Below are 14,870 nucleotides of genomic sequence, written 5' to 3' on the forward strand. Positions count from 1 at the left end.
GAAAAAAAGAGTCCACCTCAGACAATGAAGTGATTTGACCATTTGAACACCTCCTGATGACTTCTTGGTTACGTAAACACAAGGACACTGGTGACGTTCACAAGAGAATGACAACATCAACATCGACACTTCCATAACAGCACAAGAAAGCCACTCAACCGTGTAAATTCATGAACTTTGGACTCATAACTATTATTTGGTATTGTATAATCCTCAACGTCATCATAACTATTATTTCATAGAATTTCATAGAATTTACAGTGCAGAAGGAGGCCATTCGGCCCATCGAGTCTGCACCGGCTCTGGAAAGAGCACCCTACCCAAGCCCACACCACCCTATCCCCATAACCCAGTAACCCCCACTCAACCAACACTAAGGGCAATTTTGGGCATGAAGGGCACTTTAGCATGGCCAATCCACCTAATCTGCACATCTTTGGACTGTGGGAGGAAACCGGAGCACCCAGAGGAAACCCACGCACACACGGGGAGAACGTGCAGACTCCGCACAGACAGTGACCCAGCCGGGAATCGAACCTGGGACCCTGGAGCTGTGAAGCAATTGTGCTAACCACTATGCTACCGTGCTGCCCTATTTGGTATTGTATGATCCTCCATGTCATCATAACTATTCTTTGACCTTGATAGTCATCACAGTCATCATAACTTGTGCATGTCATCACTTATTTACCTGTTTTTGTTCAATATTTCTTTAACACTGTACAGAAAATATGTAACACGAAAAAAGGGGGATGTGGTGATATGCATTACTGTAAATACACAAGGGGTTAATGTAAATACACTGCAACTAAGTAAACACTAGAGGGAGCACCAGCGATGCCATGTCATGCAGACACACAGCTAATGAACACATAGAATAGGACACGACCAATGGGCAGTCAAGACATCTAGAGGTGACACTACCACAAGGGGGCATTAACATATATAAGGACAGGGCACACATGCTCTGTCTCTTTCCACAGGCGGCACTTAGAGAGTAGGAACAGGGGCAGATCAGAAGCATCACACCCAATACGTGGCTTAGAGCAGAATGGTTAGTTCGACTGAGTTACTATAGCAGATTGATGTGGAGATGCCGGCTTTGGACTGGGGTGAGCGCAGTAAGAAGTCTGACAACACCAGGTTAAAGTCCAACAGGTTTGTTTCAAACACGAGCTTTCAGAGCACTGCTCCTTCATCACCTGAGGAAGGAGCAGTGCTCTGAAAGCTAGTGTTTGAAACAAACCTGTTGGACTTTAACCTGGTGTTGTAAGACTTCTTACTATATCAAGATTAGCAGGAGAGTCGAACTCATAGAGAATGTGCTAATGGTTCAATAAATCACATTGAAATTACTTCCAAGTCTGGAGTATCTTTTGGCCAAAGCTGCATCGAGTTGCAGCCTGTGTTATCCCAGAGTACATAACATAACAAAACCCTGTCTGATCTTCCCCCATCACCTTCAGGAAGCACTCCTCCAAACTCTCCATCAATATTTCACCAACACCTTTGCGTCCAACATTCAGAAGTGATATGGGCCTATCTGGGGGATAAGAGCAGCACGGTAGCATAAGTGGATAGCACTGTGGCTTCACAGCGCCAGGGTCCCAGGTTCGATTCCCTGCTGGGTCACTGTCTGTGCAGAGTTTGCACGTTCTCCCCATGTCTGCGTAGATTCCTCCCGGGGTGCTTCGGTTTCCTCCCACAGTCCAAAGAAGTGAGGTTAGGTGGACTGGCCATGATAAATTTACCCTAGTGACCAAAAAGTAGGAGGGGGTTATTGGGTTACGGGGATAGGGTGGACGTGAGGGCTTAAGTGGGTTGGTGCAGACTCGATGGGCTGAATGGCCTCCTTCTATACTGTATGTTCTATGTTCTGTATGTTCTATATGACCCACATTCTGTCGGATCCTTATCCTTCTTGAGCAACAGGGTGATTGATACCTTCCCCAAAGTCTGTGGCAATACCCCCTTCCCTATTACCTTCTCAAACATCCCCTTGCAATACTCACCGGAAACCCATCTGGCCTTGCTACCTTCCCCGATTGCATCCTCCCAATCGCACCTTTTTATCTCCTGCTCCACTATGGTCCTATCCCTCCTTCGCCAACCTTGGGTATTCCAAACATCCAGGAATTCCTGCATCTCCCGATCCTCCCCAGTTGGTTCCGACCTATACAATCTCTCGTAAAACTCCTCAAACACCCTATTGCAAAGAACAAAGGACACCCTATTAATCTGATCCGGAGCCACCACCAACTTCTCTGCCCTATCCCGCACCTGAACAAATTCCCTCGCCGCTGCCTCCCTCTGAAGCTGGCCTACTAACATGCCTTCTCTCCATATTTGTAAACCCCTCCCCTCGCCCGCCTCAGTTGGCTCACCGCCTTCCTTGTGGACAGTCCGGTCAAAGCTCGCTTGCAACTCCTTCTCTTTTCCAACTTTGCTGGTTCCCGTCTTCTGCATACCTCTTGTTTACCTCTAACATCTTATCTATTATGCTCCCCCTTCTCCCCCTTATCCACCTTTGTCTGAAATGAGATCACCTCCCTCCTCACCACCCGCCTTTAGAGCTTCCCAAACCACCCACCTGCTAGATCTCCCCGTACAATTTAACCCCTTAATTGAAGTAATTCAATTACTTTCCCAATCTTATCACAGAACCCTCGATCCCAACAACCCCACATCCAATCTCCACCCTGGCCTCTGCACTGCCCGCTCTCCAACACCATATCCACCCATCATGCTCTGATATAGCAATAGCCAAATATTCTGACTACCTTGACTCCAGCCAACAACGCCTTCCCCACCACAAAAAGTCAATTCGCAAATAAACCTTATGGACCGAGGAGAAAAAAGAGTACTCCCGCTCCCCAGGTGCAGAAACCTCCAAAGGTCCACCCCCTCCATTTCCGCCATTAGTCCAGCCAATGCCTTTGCCCCCCAAGCGAGGGCGGCTGTGACCTGTCCATTCTCAGCTCCTGCCACCAAGTTTCCAATCTCCACCCACTATCAACGTCGGGTAAATTCAAGTCGGGGATGGCCACACACTCCTTCTTTACAAATCCTACAGCATCCCAGTTGGGACCATATACGTTCTCCAGCGCCACCAGCCTCCCCTCCTGGTCCACAACCACGTTCTCCATCTGGAACCATACACTTTTGCTTACCAGTACCGCTACCACTCGAGCCCAGTCATCAAATCCAAATGAAATACCTGGCTAACCCAGCCCTTCCTCAGCCTCACCTGATCCTTCACCCTCAAGTGACTCTCCTGCTGCATCGCCACATCGGCCTTCAAACCTTTCAGATGCGCAAGCACCCATGATCTTTTGACTGGGCCGCCCAAATAACTTGCGCTCCACGTAACTATCCTAACCGGGGGTCTCACACCTTCTTATCCACCATAATCATAACTCCGGGCCCTGCCCCATGAGCCTGACCCGCCCCTATTCATTGTTAACATCGAACCCTCTCCCAGAATCCCCCAATGCACTTCCTCTCGGAAAACACTCACCCAGTCTCGATCCCCTCCCCACTGTTCACCCCTCCTTGGGCCATCAAAACCTGCTCGCCAGGCTCCAATGTTCGCAGCCCCTCCCCCACTTCAGTTCACTAGCCGATTTAGGTTGGCTAGCGTGGGGACCCGCACCCAGGCATTCCCTCCCCTCCCCTCCCGCCCAGTCCCAGGAAGAACAATCAAACCCAACCATTTCAATAAAATAAAACCGTTGCAACAAAGAATAACAATCAAAGAACAAAGAAAAGAAAATTACAGCTCAGGAAAAGGCCATTCGGCCCTCCCAGCCTGCGCCAATCCAGATCCTTTATCTACATCTGTCCCCTATTTTCCAAGGTCTACTTCCCTCTGTTCCCCGCCCGTTCATATATCTGTCTGGATGCATCTTAAATGATGCTATCGTGCCCGCCTCTACCACCTCTGCTGGCAAAGCGTTCCAGGCACCCACCACCCTCTGCGTAAAAATCTTTCCACGCACATCTCCCTTAAACTTTCCCCCTCTCACCTTGAAATCGTGACCCCTTGTAATTGACACCCCAATCTTGGAAAAAGATTGTGCTATCCACCCTGTCCATACCTCTCATAATTTTGTAGACCTCAATCAGGTCCCCCTCAACCTCCGTCTTTCCAACGAAAACAATCCTAATCTACTCAACCTTTCTTCATAGCTAGCACCCTCCATACCAGGCACATCCTGGGAACCTCCTCTGCACCCTCCCTAAAGCATCCACATCCGTCTGGTAATGTGGCGACCCGGAACTGCACGCAATATTCCAAATGTGCCTAACCAAAGTCCTATACAACTGTACATGACCTGCCTACTCTTGTACTCAATACCCCGTCCGATGAGGCAAGCATGCTGTATGCCTTCTGACCACTCTATCAACCTGTGTTGCCACCTTCAGGGTACAATGGACCTGAACTCCCAGATCTCTCTGTACATCAATTTTCCCCAAGGACTCTTCCATTGACCATATAGTCTGCTCTGAGTTAGATCTTCCAAAATGCATCACCTCGCGTATGCCTGGATTGAACTCCATCTGCCATTTCTCTGCCCAACTCTCCAATCTATCTATATTTTGCTGTATTCTCTGACAGTCCTCCTCGCTATCTGCAAACTCCACCAATCTTAGTATAATCTGCAAACTTGCTAATCAGACCACCTATACCTTCGTCCAGATCATTTATGTACATCACAAACAACAGTGGTAAGAGCACGGATCCCTGTGGAATACCACTAGTCACCCTTCTCCATTTTGAGACACTCCCTTCCACCACTACTCTCTGTCTCCTGTTGCCCAGCCAGTTCTTTATCCATCTAGCTAGTACACCCTGAACCCCATACCACTTCACTTTTTCCATCAACCTGCATGGGAAACTTTATCAAACCACCTTACTGAAGTCCATGTATATGACATCTACAGCCCTTCTCTCATCAATTAACTTTGGCACTTCCTCAAAGAATCTATTAGGTTTGTAAGACATGACCTTCCCTGCACAAAACCATGCTGCCTATCACTGATAAGTCTATTTCTTCCAAATGTGAGTAGATCCTATCCCTCAGGAGCTTCTCCAACAGTTTGCCTACCACTGATGTCAAGCTCACAGGTCTATAATTCCCTGGATTATCCCTGCTACCCTTCTTAAACAAAGGGACAATATTAGCAATTCTCCAGTCCTCCGGGACCTCACCCGTGCTCAAGGATGCTGCAAAGATATCTGTTAAGGCCCCAGCTATTTCGACCCTCGCTTCCCTCAGTAACCCGGATTGATCCATCCGGTGCGCGGTGCCTGGGGACTTGTCCACCTTAATGACTTTTAGAATACCCAAAACCTCCCCCTTCCGTATGATGACTTGACCTAGAGTATTTAAACATCCCTCCCTAGCCTCAACATCCGTCATGTCCCTCTCCTTGGTGAATACCGATGCAAAGTACTCATTAGAATCTCACCCATTTCCTCTGACTCCACGCATAAATTCCCTCTTTTGTCTTTTGAGTGGGCCAATCCTTCTCTAGTTACCCTCTTGCTCCTTACATACGAATAAAAGGCTTAGGATTTTCCTTAAACCCTGTTAGCCAAGATATTTCATGACCCCTTTTAGCCCTCTTGATGGCACGTTTGAGATTCGTCCTACTTTCCCGATATTCCTCCAAAGCTTCATCAGTTTTGAGTTGCCTCGATCTTATGTATGCTTCCTTTTTCATCTTAGCTAGTCTCACAATTCCACCCGTCATCCATGGTTCCCTAATCTTGCCATTTCTATCCCTCATTTTCACAGGGACATGTCTGTCCTGCACTCTAATCAACCTTTCCTTAAAAGACTCCCACATTTCAAATGTGGATTTACCCTTAAACAGCTGCTCCCAGTCCACATTCCCTAGCTCCTGCCGAATTTTCTTATACTCGGCCTTTCCCCAATTTAGCACTTTTCCTTTAGGACCACTCCTGTCTTTGTCCATGAGTATTATAAAACTTACGGAATTGTGATCGCTATTCCCAAAGTAATCACCAACTGAAACTTCAACCACCTGGCCGGGATCATTCCCCAATACCAGGTCCAATATGGCTCCTTCCCGAGTTGGACTATTTACATACTGCTCTAAAAAACTCTCCTGGATGCTCCTTACAAACTCTGCTCCATCTACGCCTCCAATACTACACGATTCAATGTTGGGGAAGTTAAAATCTCCCATCGCAACCACCCTATTGCTCCTACATTTTTCTATAATCTGTCTGCATATTTGTACCTCTACTTCATGCTCTCTTTTGGGAGGCTTGTAGTAAAGTCCCAACAATGTTACTGCACCCTTCCTATTTCTTAGCTCTACCCATATTGCCTCAGTGCTCGAATCCTCCATAGTGCCCTCCTTAATCACAGCTGTGATATCATCTCTGACTAGTAATGCAACTCCTCCACCCCTACTACCTCCCTCTCTATCCCTCCTGAAGCATCTATACCCTGGGATATTCAGTTGCAAGTCCTTCCCTTCCCTCAACCAAGTCTCAGTAATACCAATAACATCATATTCCCAAGTACTAATCCAAGCCCTAAATTCATCTGCCTTACCAGCTACATTTCTCGCATTAAAACAAATGCACCTCAGACCACCTTTGCATTCATCATCTCTTCCCTGTCTACTCTTCCCCTTAGTCACATTGAGTTTATTGTCTCGTACCTTACTGGCTTTAGCTGCTGCCTCTTTACTGACCTCTAACATCCTAATTTGGTTCCCATCCCCCTGCCACATTAGTTTAAACCTCCCCAACAGTGTTAGCACAAGCACCCCTTAGGACATTGGTTCCAGTCCTGCCCAGATGTAGACCATCCGGTTTGTAATGGTCCCACCGCCCCCAGAACCGGTTCCAATGTCCCACAAATCTGAACCCCTCCCTCCTGCATCATCTCTCAAGCCACGTATTCATTCTGAATATTCTTGTATTTCTACTCTGACTGTCTCGTGGCACTGGTAGCAATCCTGAGATTATTACCTTTGAGGTCCTACTTTTTAACTTATCTCCAAAATCCCTAAATTCTGATTGTAGGACCTCATCCCGTTTTTTACCTATATTTTTTACCTAATCAAAGAAACTTAACTTCTATAACAGCGTGAAGTAAAAAAAATAATATCGGTCAAAAATACATTTATACACTCTCCTAACTCCCGTTTCACAGTCCACAACCCCTCTTCAGTCCCATTCTTCACTTCTGTCCCAAGCCTTCTGCCTTCACGAGCGCCTCCGCCGCCTCCACTGTCTCGAAGTAGAAATCTCTGTCATTGTAGGTCACCTTCAGCTTTGCAGGATATACCACCCAAAATCACACCTCGCTGTTATATAATGCCATCTTCACTCAGCCGAAAGCCGCTCAGCTCTTTGCCAGCTCCACCGCCACCGTCACTCTTATGAACAACAGCACCAGCCCACTGCACCTCCTGTTTCTGCTTCGCCCAGTTCAACACCTTCTCCTTCACGTGGAACTTGTGATGATCACTGCCCTTGGTGGCTCATTTAACTTTCGCTTCGGCCTCAGTGACTGATGGGCTCAGTCCAGTTCATACCTAGGGGGATCCTCACCCTCCCCCCATCAATTCCGGCACCAAATTAGCTAAATACTCCGTCGGCCTCGAGCCCTCTACCCTCTCGGGTAAGCCCACAGTCCTTCAATTTTGCCGCATTGAGCAGTTTTCTAAGTTCTCCAGCTTTGCTCGAAGCCCCTTATTGGTCTTGACCACCCTCCGTAGCCATCGCCCATCGAGGTGAGCTGATCGCTGTGCTGCGACATGGCCTCCTCCACTCCCTTCATTTTCTCGCCCTGCTCCCTTACCTCGGTTTGTCTTCGCCTCAGCTACGATCACCGGGGCAATTGCCTCCTCCACCAACGCCTTCAAAGCCACTGCCATCTCCTTCCTCAATGCCTCCACATGCTTCGCAAACTGCTTCTCCAGCTCCAAAGACATCACCTCAGTCTTCCTTTCTGTTGTGAACAGTGCGGCCCCACTGGCAGCCCAGCCTCCGCCATCTAGCTAGCTCCCTGGCTGGCCCTCTCACTCAACGGTGAACACTCCCTCACTCCCTTCTTCACGGTTGTTTTCCTTCGTCCTTTTGACATCCTTTGCCTTCCTTACATTCTTACACTCAATCATTCGCAAATTTCCCCCAGGACCGGACTTTAAAACTCCGAAAAGAACGCCTCAAGCAGGAGCCACCCAACATGCGACTTCCCCTCTGCATGCCTCCACCGGTAGCGATTTTAAAATCTTTCATAAAATATTATTTGAAAAAATGTGTATTTTGCCTCACAACTTCTCTCATTCCCTTCAAAGTAATCTGAGCATGATGGCATATATTTATTAATCGAGTTGTCTTTTAACACCTCATTTATGGTTTACATGACTGCCTCAAAAACCCTGCTGTTATAACCCCGTGGAGGTCACAGAATTAATCAGAATTCCCGTGACCTCCACAGAATATGAACTTCCCGGAGTTGGGGGGGGGGGGGGGGCAGTAAAACCCCGACAGGGTGCATTTCGAGGCGAGAGACCCTTCGGGGAGTGGAAGTTATTGTACACTGAAATAGACCCAGTCTTTGTTTTCTACGTGCGTGTCTACGCGTGCTACTTTGGCGGATTCTACACCTGCCCTTCGCCTTGATATTTTTGACGAGATTACACAGATTGAGCATGTGCAGTATATTACGCAGGATACATCAGTAAGGTTTCATCAGCTGACTGAAGGAAAATCATTTCAGCTTCCAGCAATTTGTGCTCAGTTGTTTTTGAAAATTATTTTGAAGAAAACTTTTGAAGTTAGATTGTATCGATGTGAGTAAAAAACAGATTTGCTCACCTGCAATTACTTAGACATAGACATAGAACAGTACAGCACAGAACAGGCCCTTCAGCCCTCGATGTTGTGCCGAGCAATGATCACCCTACTCAAACCCACATATCCACCCTATACCCGTAACCCAACAACCCCCCCTTAACCTTATTTTTTAGGACACTACGGGCAATTTAGCATGGCCAATCCACCTAACCCGCACATCTTTGGACTCTGGGAGGAAACCGGAGCACCCAGAGGAAACCCACGCACACACGGGGAGGACGTGCAGACTCCACACAGACAGTGACCCAGCCGGGAATCGAAGCTGGGACCCTGGAGCTGTGAAGCATTTATGCTAACCACCATGCGACCGTGCTGCCCATAAATCATTACTTGATCATTACAAAATGTAATTTTGAATAGAGAGAATGAATGAATGAGCAGGTATGAGAGAGATCATGACATACAGTAAGGCAGACAAAACTTAATTCATCTTACCTTTGCCTAAATTCTCAGCTTTGTTTTCTTTCTTTTGTCTGGTGTAAACCACTAGTTTGGGCTTAATCTTCCTGTTAGACTCTCGTAGCCAACTTACATCAGTTTTGCCATCTGTGTCAGTATCAATGGAGAAGTACTTTTTATTTCTGCAACCTGAAGACTACAAAGGAGAATATTAATTATGCAACAAAATTAATTTACTAGTAATTTACTGGTTTGTTTTTTCAGTTGTGAGTTTGGAAGCAACAAACACATTCAGGCCATAAAGTTTAGCTGCTGATATGGGTAACCACGGATGGGATTATCCGATTGCTTCAACCTGGCGACCGGAGAATCTCGCCCGAGGTCAATGGAGTTCTCCATTCCCATACGACGGGGGAAACCTTTCAAACCAGACAATAATTATAACTAAAATTTTGATGAAACATGACAATTATTCTATTATTAAACCATTCAATCTGCTATCAATTGCAAAATCATGGGTAGCAATCTATTCACCTTTAATACTACTTATATATCAATAATACCAATGCTATTGCTCTATATGTAAATTTAAAAAGTACTTTAAAACAAAGTTATTGATAGAATTATACAAACCAAAAAACAGCAATTCTGAAAAATTATATTTAACAATACGTACCCATCCTATCTTCATAGTAGCCCAACAGAACACCCGCTGAAAGCCTAACCCATTTCATCAATTCAGGTCTACTTGTGCTCTCTTCCTATGTTGAGTCTAGGATCCCAACACTTTCTGGGCCTTTGCGTGTGAGACCTAAGTGCCTTATAATTCCATTCCTAATTCCCTCCTCCCAACCTGTTACTCTTAAGTATTAAATGTACTCCAGCACCTCACACATTGGAAACAAATCCTGTTGTGACCAATAGTGGGATTGCACAAGAGAAGCAACAACTAAAAATATAAAAGGCAATGTAAAATCTTATTTAGACAGGATAAAAAAGCAACATTTCTTGAAATGTAAACAAACAGAGGACTGTAAATTGGTTTGAATAAATTTAGGTTTCATCTTTGGTTCTTTGGAATACAGAACAAACAAAGATCAAAGAGTCAGTTGACTAGTCAGTATTTAGAAACTCTGCGACCAGCCTGAACGAGTACACCACTACAGTAACTGACTTTATTAGTAAGCATGTAGAAGACTGTGTCCCAAAGAAGCAAATCCGCATGTTTCCCAACTGGAAACCCTGGATGAACAAGGATATACACTGCTTGCTAAAGTCTAGGTCTCAGGCGTTTAAGTCAGGCAACTCTGACCTTACAAGAAAGCCAGATATGATCTGAGGAAATCCATCAAAGATTCCAAGACACAGTACCGGACCAAGCTCAAGTCCCAGGCTAGCCACACGGACCCCGCCGATTGTGGCAGGGACTGCAAGACATCACGTGCTACAAGATGAAGGCATGTAAAATCACCGGCTCCAATGCAACCCTCCTGATGAGCTCAACGCATTCGATGCACGCTTTGAGCTAGAGGTCAGCGAGAGCACGCCCTCCACCCTGGAAGCTTCAGATGAACTTGTATCTGAGGTCAAAATTGCAGATGTCAAAGCAGCATTCTCAAAGATCAATCCACGGAAAGCCGCTGGCCTGGATGGTGTGCCCGGACGAGCACTCGGGTCTTGCGTGGATCAGCTGTAGGGGGTATTCATAGACATCTTCAACCTCTCTTTACAACAATCTGAGGTCCCTATCTGCTTCAAGAAGACGACCATCATCCCTGTACCAAAGAAAAGGCAAGCAGCATGCCTTAATGGCTATCATCCAGTGGCTCTGACATGCATCATTATAGAACATAGAACATACAGTGCAGAAGGAGGCCATTCGGCCCATTATGTTTGCACTGATCCATTTAAGGCCTTACTTCCACCCTATCCCCGTAACCCAATAACCCCTCCTAACCTTTTTGGACACTAAGGGCAATTTAGCATGGCCAATCCACCTAACCTGCACATCTTTGGACTGTGGGAGTAAACCGGAGCACACGGAGGAGACCCACGCAGACACGGGGAGAACATGCAGGCTCTGAACAGACAGCAACCCAGTGGGGAATCGAACCCGAGACCCTGGCGCTGTGAAGCCACAGTGCTAGCCACTTGTGTTACCGTGCTGCCGCTGTGCTACCGTGCCGCCCATTATGAAGTGCTTCGAAAGGTTAGTCATGGCACAAATCAACTTCAGCCTCCCGGATTGCCTTGATCCACTATAGTTCGCCTACTGCTGCAACAGGTCCACAGCAGCCGCCATCTCCCTGGCCCTGCACTCAACACTGGAAAACCTAGATAACAAAGACACCTGTGTCAGATTCCTAATACAGCTTAGTCTTCAACACTAACTCATCTCCAAACTCCGTGGCCTGGGCCTCAGCTCCTCCCTCGGCGACTGGATCCTGAACTTCCTAACCCACAGACCACAATCAGTAAGGATAGGCAACAACACCTCCTCCACGTTCATCCTCAACATCGATGCCTCACAAGGCTGTGTCCTCAGCCCCCACTGTACTCCTTATACACGTGTGGCTAAATTCCCCTCCAACTCGATTTTCAAATTTGCTGATGACACCACCGGAGTGGGTCAGATTTCAAACAATGATGAGACAGAGTACAGGAATGAGATCGAGAATCTGGTGAACTGGAGCGACGACAATAATCTCTCCCTCAATGTCAACAAAACAAATGAGATTCTCATGGATTTCAGGAAGTATAGAGGAGAACATGCCCCTACCTACATCAATGAGAATGAAGCAGAAAGGGTCGAGAGCTTCAAGTTTTTAGGTGTCCACTGTCGTGATATGCATTACTGTATATACACAAGAACATAAGAACTAGGAGCAGGAGTAGGCCATCTGGCCCCTCGAGCCTGCTCCGCCATTCAATTAGATCACGGCTGATCTTTTGTGGACTCAGCTCCACTTTCCGGCCCGAACACCATAACCCTTAATCCCTTTATTCTTCAAAAAACTATCTATCTTTACCTTAAAAACATGTAATGAAGGAGCCTCAACTGCTTCACTGGGCAAGGAATTCCATAGATTCACAACCCTTTGGGTGAAGAAGTTCCTCCTAAACTCAGTCCTAAATCTACTTCCCCTTATTTTGAGGCTATGCCCCCTAGTTCTGCTGTCACCCGCCAGTGGAAACAACCTGCCCGCATCTATCCTATCTATTCCCTTCATAATTTTAAATGTTTCTATAAGATCCCCCCTCATCCTTCTAAATTCCAACGAGTACAGTCCCAGTCTACTCAACCTGTCCTCATAATCCAACCCCTTCAGCTCTGGGATTAACCTAGTGAATCTCCTCTGCACACCCTCCAGCGCCAGTACGTCCTTTCTCAAGTAAGGAGACCAAAACTGAACACAATACTCCAGGTGTGGCCGCACTAACACCTTATACAATTGCAACATAACCTCCCTAGTCTTAAACTCCATCCCTCTAGCAATGAAGGACACAATTCCATTTGCCTTCTTAATCACCTGTTGCACTTGTAAACCAACCTTCTGTGACTCATGCACTAGCACACCCAAGTCTCTCTGAACAGCGGCATGCTTTAATATTTTATCGTTTAAATAATAATCCCGTTTGCTGTTATTCCTACCAAAATGGATAACCTCACATTTGTCAACATTGTATTCCATCTGCCAGACCCTAGTCCATTCACTTAACCTATCCAAATCCCTCTGCAGACTTCCAGTATCCTCTGCACTTTTCGCTTTACCACTCATCTTAGTGTCATCTGCAAACTTGGACACATTGCCCTTGGTCCCCAACTCCAAATCATCTATGTAAATTGTGAACAATTGTGGGCCCAACACGGATCCCTGAGGGACACCACTAGCTACTGATTGCCAACCAGAGAAACACCCATTTATCCCAACTCTTTGCTTTCTATTAATTAAACAATCCTCTATCCATGCTACTACTTTACCCTTAATGCCATGCATCTTCATCTAATGCAGCAACCTTTTGTGTGGCACCTTGTCAAAGGCTTTCTGGAAATCCAGATATACCACATCCATCGGCTCCCCGTTATCTACTGCACTGGTAATGTCCTCAAAAAATTCCACTAAATTAGTTAGGCATGATCTGCCCTTTACGAACCCATGCTGCGTCTGCCCAGTGGGACAATTTCTATCCAGATGCCTCGCAATTTCTTCCTTGATGATAGATTCCAGCATCTTCCCGACTACCGAAGTTAAGCTCACTGGCCTATAATTTCCTGCTTTCTGCCTACCTCCTTTTTTAAACAGTGGCGTCACGTTTGCTAATTTCCAATCCACCGGGACCACCCCAGAGTCTAGTGAATTTCGGTAAATTATCACTCGTGCATCTGCAATTTCCTTAGCCATCTCTTTTAGCACTCTGGGATGCATTCCATCAGGGCCAGGAGACTTGTCTACCTTTAGCCCCATTAGCTTGCCCATCACTCCCTCCTAAGTGATAACAATCCTCTCAAGGTCCTTACCTGTCATAGCCTCATTTCTATCAGTCGCTGGCATGTTATTTGTGTCTTCCACTGTGAAGACCGACCCAAAAAACCTGTTCAGTTCCTCAGCCATTTCCTCATTTCCCATTATTAAAACTCCCTTCTCATCCTCTAAAGGACCAATATTTACCTTAGCCACTCTTTTTTGCTTTATATATTTGTAAAAACTTTTACTGTCTGTTTTTATATTCTGAGCAAGTTTACTCTCATACTCTATCTTACTCTTCTTTATGGCTTTTTTAGTAGCTTTCTGTTGCCCCCTAAAGATTTCCCAGTCCTCTAATCTCCCAGCAATCTTTGCTGCTTCATATGCTTTTTCCTTCAATTTGATACTCTCCCTTATTTCGTTAGATATCCATGGTCGATTTTCCCTCTTTCTTCCGTCCTTCCTTTTTGTTGGTATAAACCTTTGCTGAGCACTGTGAAAAATCGCTTGGAAGGTTCTCCACTGTTCCTCAACTGTTCCACCATAAAGTCTTTGCTCCCAGTCTATCTTAGCTAGTTCTTCTCTCATCCCCTTGTAATCTCCTTTGTTTAAACACAAAACACTAGTATTTGATTTTACTTTCTCACCCTCCATCTGTATTTTAAATTCCACCATATTGTGATCGCTCCTTCCGAGAGGATCCCTAACTATGAGATCATGAATCAATCCTGTCTCATTACACAGGACAAGATCTAGGACCGCTTGTTCCCTCGTAGGTTCCATTACATACTGTTCTAGGAAACTATCGCGGATACATTCTATAAACTCCTCCTCAAGGTTGCCTTGACCGACCTGGTTAAACCAATCGACATGTAGATTAAAATCCCCCATGATAACTGCTGTACCATTTCTACATGCATCAGTTATTTCTTTGTTTATTGCCTGCCCCACCATAACGTTACTATTTGGTGGCCGATTGACTGCTCCTATCAGTGACTTTTTCGCCTTACTATTCCTGATTTCCACCCAAATGGATTCAACCTTATCCTCCATAGCACCGATGTCATCCCTTACTATTGCCCGGATGTCATCCTTAA

General features: G+C 46.0%; 1 protein-coding gene across 7 annotated transcripts in view; it reads right to left on the minus strand.

Annotated features, from left to right (window-relative positions):
• Window positions 1-14,870, minus strand: part of LOC119969344 (synaptonemal complex protein 2-like) — an 855,597-nt gene that overhangs the window by 440,429 nt on the left and 400,298 nt on the right. For all 7 annotated transcript variants that reach the window (XR_005461337.1, XM_038802871.1, XM_038802868.1 and 4 more), the window contains one exon: window positions 9,344-9,503. Coding sequence is in view for 6 of the 7 variants with exons in the window: in XM_038802871.1 (XP_038658799.1) it covers window positions 9,344-9,503 (160 nt within the window). In the remaining variant the exon portion in view is untranslated. The remainder of the gene's footprint in view (window positions 1-9,343; window positions 9,504-14,870) is intronic.

This window comes from Scyliorhinus canicula, chromosome 7 (assembly GCF_902713615.1).
Source record: "Scyliorhinus canicula chromosome 7, sScyCan1.1, whole genome shotgun sequence".
Classification (NCBI taxonomy): domain Eukaryota; kingdom Metazoa; phylum Chordata; class Chondrichthyes; order Carcharhiniformes; family Scyliorhinidae; genus Scyliorhinus; species Scyliorhinus canicula.